Raw genomic sequence first — 5,475 nt, 5'->3', positions numbered from 1 at the left:
TTTACTCTTAGGCTTTGCACCCAGAGAGTTCCAGGGAGGACTACCACTTGTAGATTTATTACCCGGTACACAGCCCTCCTGTTCCTTGGAATCCTTGTAGCTGCTAACTAGCTGTGAGTTAGCATACCCTTCTCCATTACTTTGCAACACTGGTAAAGTCGTGTCATTCCCACGACATAGTCCATTCACTTCCACGTTAACTTCCAACCGTTGCATTTTCATTTCCAACACAGCCATCTTCTGTATAAGTTTCTGGAAGTCATCTGTAGAGAACGGAGGCATTTTGCTACCAACTAGCTTAAGCTAATAGCAGTAGCCTACCAGGCTTTAGCTGTTGCTAGGCCACGCTATTGTAAGACTGACGTCGTCGTAAAAATGTTGAAATATGGCTGAAACCCTCCGTCTATTTACGAAGATGAACTGTCCCAGTGATAAGTTAATGTCCAGGAGCCGCTGCTCGAAGTTTTCAGAGAATAAGAATAGGAAAATCAGCATAAAAAGTAAGCAGAGGCAGGAGCAAGCAGAAAAGCGTCTGCACTGTAAGAAAGATAAGGCAGAAAAACAAGCAAGTCACCAGAGGACTCGCCGACGCCGACGTCGGCTGTTGCGGTCGCCGTGTTCTCCTGCGTCTTGGCCATGTGTCGCACGGGAACACACCGCAAAGACTTCAGTGCGTGAGTGGCAATAACTCTCCTTACCAGCAGGGCGGCGGTAGTGTGTATTCGTCATTAAAAATAGGCAACAACCGGAAGACAGAGAAGAAGAACAGACTGCGTGATATAAACAACAACAAATAGCGTGTGCAAACTGCAGCCTGGTTATGATCCACTGCTGTCTGCCCGTCTTTGGTCCACAGCTACCCGAAGGGGCAAGTCTCCTGTACCGGGTGCACTGGGTTCGCAGAGAATCCACTTCTTCCTCAGCTCTTTCTCTGAAGCACACAAATAAACGATGTAACCATTGTGGCTAGTTAGCATGTCCAATTCATATCTATATGCAGTGCCAAACTGCACAGCTAGCAACAGCTAGCAACAAGATAACAACAAAACACAAGGTTGAAATAACAAATTACATTTCACGTTAACGTCACTGTACGCTGGCAAACAATAAGAAGCCAACAATATCTGCTAAAGAGCTCAATTGATGAAAAAGATAATCTTACCCGAGGAACCAAGTTGCGTTTCAATCTCTCGCCAGAGTCCGGTTTTCACTACTCGGTTCGAGTACCTTTTCTCTGTGATGTCGTACAGAGCTGGCCTCTCCTGGATCAATGTGATGAGCAGGTCTTCGTTTGCGTCATTCCAGATCGCCATGATGAGATGAAAATGAATATCAGTCTGTGTGTGCCTTCTTAAATCGTTTGTTTACGTCCCTCACTTCCGTTTCGCTTCTCATGCACTGATTCGCTAGCTGAACAGCCAATCAGAGTGATTGTTTGGTCCGACTGCCTGTCCCGATGCATGGCCGATTCAACATGTTGAATCGGCCATGCATCGGGACAGGCAGTCCAAATAAGGCATGTCACGGTCGACGGTGCGGGACACACCAAATTGAGTTTGGGCGACAGGACACGCTTCGTCTCCCGACTTACGAGAACAGCCGAAATCGTGTGTCCGGGCCTTTAGAGGAAATTGTCAACAAATATAGAGGTAATAACTCATCAGTTCTTATGTGTTTCATTGATGCTTCTAAAGCCTTTGATCGTGTTAATCATAGGACGTTATTTGTTAAGCTGAGTCAAAGAGGGGTGCCCAAATACATTGTGAGAGTTCTGGTCTACTGGTATGGCCACCAGACTATGCAAGTCAAATGGGGCAATAGGGTCTCAGCCCCATTTGGGGTTAGCAATGGTGTCAGACAAGGTGGAATTATGTCCCCAGTTCTTTTAACCTCTATATTGATGATCTGTCCAAGCGGCTGAAAGCCCGTAATACTGGATGCATGATTGGTAGCACTCTAGTGAACCATATTATGTATGCAGATGATCTTGTTGAGCTGAGTCCATCTAGCGCTGGTCTCCAGCAGCTTCTTGCTGTTTGCTCTGTGTATGGTGTGGAACATGACATCAAATACAACGCCAGAAAGAGTGCTGTCATGATCTTTAGAACCAAAGAGGATAAATGTCTGAAATGTCCTGATTTTAAATTGTCTGATATTAATCTTAGTGTCTGTAATAAGTTAAAAATATCTTGGACACTTTATTACAGAACAAATGACAGATGATGAAGATATTTATAGGCAATGCCGCATGATGTGCACAAGCAAAACATTCTCTTACGTAAGTTTGGTGCATGTACAGATGGAGTGAAGATGTCTCTGTTCAGAGCATATTGCACACCGCTCTAAACGGCACATTTGTGGTCAAACTACAGAAAAGCAAGTTTACGGAAACTTCAAGTAGCTCATAATGATGCCATGAGAATATTGCTGAAGACTAAGAGACCTCGATGGTCAGTGCAAGTGAAATGTTTGTGGCTGCAGGAGTCAATACTCTACAAGCTGTTTTAAGAAATCTCATGTATAAATGTATTTGCCGGCTTAATGACTGTGATAATGAAATCCTCTTGGCCTTATCGAACATAAGGTTTAATATACACGCTACCAATCGCAGCTGTGGAGACATTGGTATAGTTGTCTCTTTGTAGGACACTGATTTAAATTATTCTTAAACTATGAATTCTTTTTATGCTGTGTATGTAATTTATTATATGTAATGTATTGTCTTTTATCTGGACCCTGAGTCTGTAATAAAGTTTTCATTCATTCATTCACCGTCACGTGATCTCCAAAGCTCACTGATTGGAGGAGACGCGCAGTGACGCCACGACCCCCGTCTGGTATAAATACAGGAAGCGACTCAACTGCCATTTCACGCTCGGGAAGAAACAGTTCTTGCTTCAACAGAGTTTGAACGGGACTTTTCCTTCATCTCGATCTGAATTCGCGCTTAAATCCATTCCGGACACACAGGAAAAAACCTCTGCTTCAATCTGCACTACCGAAGAGTCTTCGTAAGCTTTATTTTTGTACCGTTTTGTTAAGAAAAACAGCGAAGAAACGCCAGTTGAGATGGATTCCCAGGTGAGACAGAACTACCACCGCGACTGCGAGGCGGCCGTTAACCGGATGCTGAACATGGAGCTGTTCGCCTCCTACTCCTACACCTCCATGGTAACAAACACTCTTTACACCGTTACATGTTCATTGTGTGCCTGTATTAAATGGTGTAAGTGTATTATGAGTAAACAAGCTAACGTCACAGGGGAACCACGTAGTCTCTGGTGGGCAAAACACAAGTGCCTCGAGCCAACGACACACACAAAGTAAAAGCTGTTGAACTGTTTGGTACCCAATCAAATACAACATGATCTCCATAACCGTGGAGTCATCTGGTGATGCAGGGTGTACAAATACAAGATAGCAGACTATTGTTTTACAGATATCATCAAATCACAGAATCCCTGTTTTAAGCTAACACGCATTAGCATAACCTAAAGGCTACAGACTCCATTATTCTCTCTTCTGTTAAAGTGTCTTTAGATTACAGACCCTCCTCTGTTTCTACCTCAGACTGAACGGGTTTTACTGACTTTATCTAATCAGACACTTTAGTGTTTTAAGATGATAGTACTTCTACTTAAGTTATGGATCTAAATACTGCTTCCATTTGTGACTGTTCTAGTCCCTGTCCACAATTCAGTCCACATAATGCTGTGTCATGCTTACGCTGGTTGTTATCCCCACCCTGAAATCATGACTCATGTTTCTGTCTGCCCTCGGCTCATAACGACCGTTTGTCTCGACCTGTTCTGTGTGTAACGAGCGGTCTGTTCTCTAACCTCTGTCTTCTGTCTGCAGGCCTTTTATTTCTCCCGTGACGACGTGGCCCTGCCCGGCTTCGCTCACTTCTTCAAGGAGACCAGCGAGGAGGAGCGGGAGCACGCCGACAAGCTGCTCACCTTCCAGAACAGTCGAGGAGGACGCATCTTCCTGCAGGACATCAAGGTAAATATCTGCAGGACCTCTACGATACGAGAATCCTTTAATGGTCAGATCAAGTCTGAGATGCTCCTTGCATCACAGCAGCTCCATGTGTAGAGTTTAAATACGTCATTTATTTTACCCTAAATCTCAACATCCTCGTGCCGTTAAAGCCACAGATTTCATTGGCTCTCGGCTCAGGTGACTTGGCAGCGCCGTGAGAAAGCTTAGACTGGTGGGGTTCATTTATCCAACTATATGTACCACAATGCAACAGGGCGTTGACTTTAACGGATGCATTAAAGGCTTGTCTTGGAAAGATACAGAATATTTCCATTTGCACCTCGTCCTGTTCTCAAGCTTTATTGCACAGGACTAATGTTAGTATGTATATTGACATGTCGTCTAATAGATTAAATGTACTTTAAAGGGTTTTTATTCTTGTTACAGCAGCTTGTGAATAAAGCTTTGGGCTCGAGTACAAAATATAATTAAATGCATATAAAAAAAAGTACATAAACAAATATTTTTAAATGTCTTATGTAAACATGAGAAACTAGTGTGCTTAAATGAAGAAGTGATGTAGACTGCAAGTGCATACGGGTTATTCTAAAGGGACACACTAGTGGTGGCTTTCCTAAATCTGTCTTAAATAAACATGTTTCTCACTTATTTCAAACTAAGACTGAGGCTCTTTGCTTTATGTACCCTCCCCCCTCTAACTGGTGGTCCCTCGTTACAGAAGCCAGAGCGAGACGAGTGGGGCTCGGGTCTGGAGGCCATGCAGGCCGCTCTGCAGCTGGAGAAGAACGTGAACCAGGCTCTGCTGGATCTGCACAAACTGGCCTCAGACCACGCCGACCCTCATGTGAGTAAACACCTGCTGAACATGAGGAACTACACACTGATGATCTCTGGGATTCAACGTCTCTGAAGCTTTAGTTGTTAACGTCTGCTCTCTTCTCCTCCTCAGATGTGTGACTTCCTGGAGACTCACTACCTGAACGAGCAGGTCGAGTCCATCAAGAAGCTCGGAGACTTCATCTCTAATCTGAGCAGAATGGACTCCAACACCAACAAGATGGCCGAGTACCTGTTCGACAAGCACACCATGGGGGGGAAGAACTGAAGTCACCTGAGAGATCCCAGCTGATCCTCAGAGTTCACCTGATCTGATCATATGTAGATGATCATGTTTGACTACATTACCCATAATCCTCCTCTCCTGTGAAACTTAACATGGAAGTTTCTGATGACTGAATAAACGTTTTGAGCTGGATTCTGTTTTCTGTCTCGTGACTTTTTCTCATTTTAAAAGGAGAAGGTATCTTTTAAACCTTGTAAGCTTTTAAGTTTGAATGATACATTTAACACTAGAACCGCCAGAGGTCGCTGTATACCTAAAACCACCAACGGGTAAAATGTACCCGCTATTGATTTGCAAGGTACAATGTTATTTTATTTATCATACAGAACAGTGAGTGTTGATCGCAC

General features: G+C 43.9%; 1 protein-coding gene across 1 annotated transcript; it reads left to right on the top strand.

The window, feature by feature from the left end:
* Positions 1-2,861: 2,861 nt before the first annotated feature.
* On the top strand, positions 2,862-5,260 carry LOC117535376 (ferritin, middle subunit-like). Its single transcript, XM_034199822.1, has 4 exons — positions 2,862-3,171; positions 3,859-4,005; positions 4,724-4,849; positions 4,955-5,260. Exons 1-4 carry the CDS (start codon positions 3,070-3,072, stop codon positions 5,108-5,110), a joined length of 531 nt encoding a protein of 176 aa, XP_034055713.1. The 5' UTR covers positions 2,862-3,069; the 3' UTR covers positions 5,111-5,260.
* The last annotated feature ends 215 nt before the right edge of the window (positions 5,261-5,475 follow it).

Source organism: Gymnodraco acuticeps, unplaced genomic scaffold (genome assembly GCF_902827175.1).
Source record: "Gymnodraco acuticeps unplaced genomic scaffold, fGymAcu1.1, whole genome shotgun sequence".
Lineage (NCBI taxonomy): Eukaryota > Metazoa > Chordata > Actinopteri > Perciformes > Bathydraconidae > Gymnodraco > Gymnodraco acuticeps.
Note: the sequence above shows the minus strand (reverse complement) of the source record. Positions and strands in the feature narration are given on the sequence as shown.

What these genes read in the sequence shown, in the direction of transcription:
- LOC117535376 (XM_034199822.1), top strand. Translation starts at nt 3,070, where the DNA reads ATGGATTCCCAGGTGAGACAGAACTACCACCGCGACTGCGAGGCGGCC. An exon ending in CCTACTCCTACACCTCCATG is followed by an intron (nt 3,172 to 3,858) that starts GTAACAAACACT and finishes TTCTGTCTGCAG; the next exon opens with GCCTTTTATTTCTCCCGTGA. An exon ending in CAGACCACGCCGACCCTCAT is followed by an intron (nt 4,850 to 4,954) that starts GTGAGTAAACAC and finishes TCTCCTCCTCAG; the next exon opens with ATGTGTGACTTCCTGGAGAC.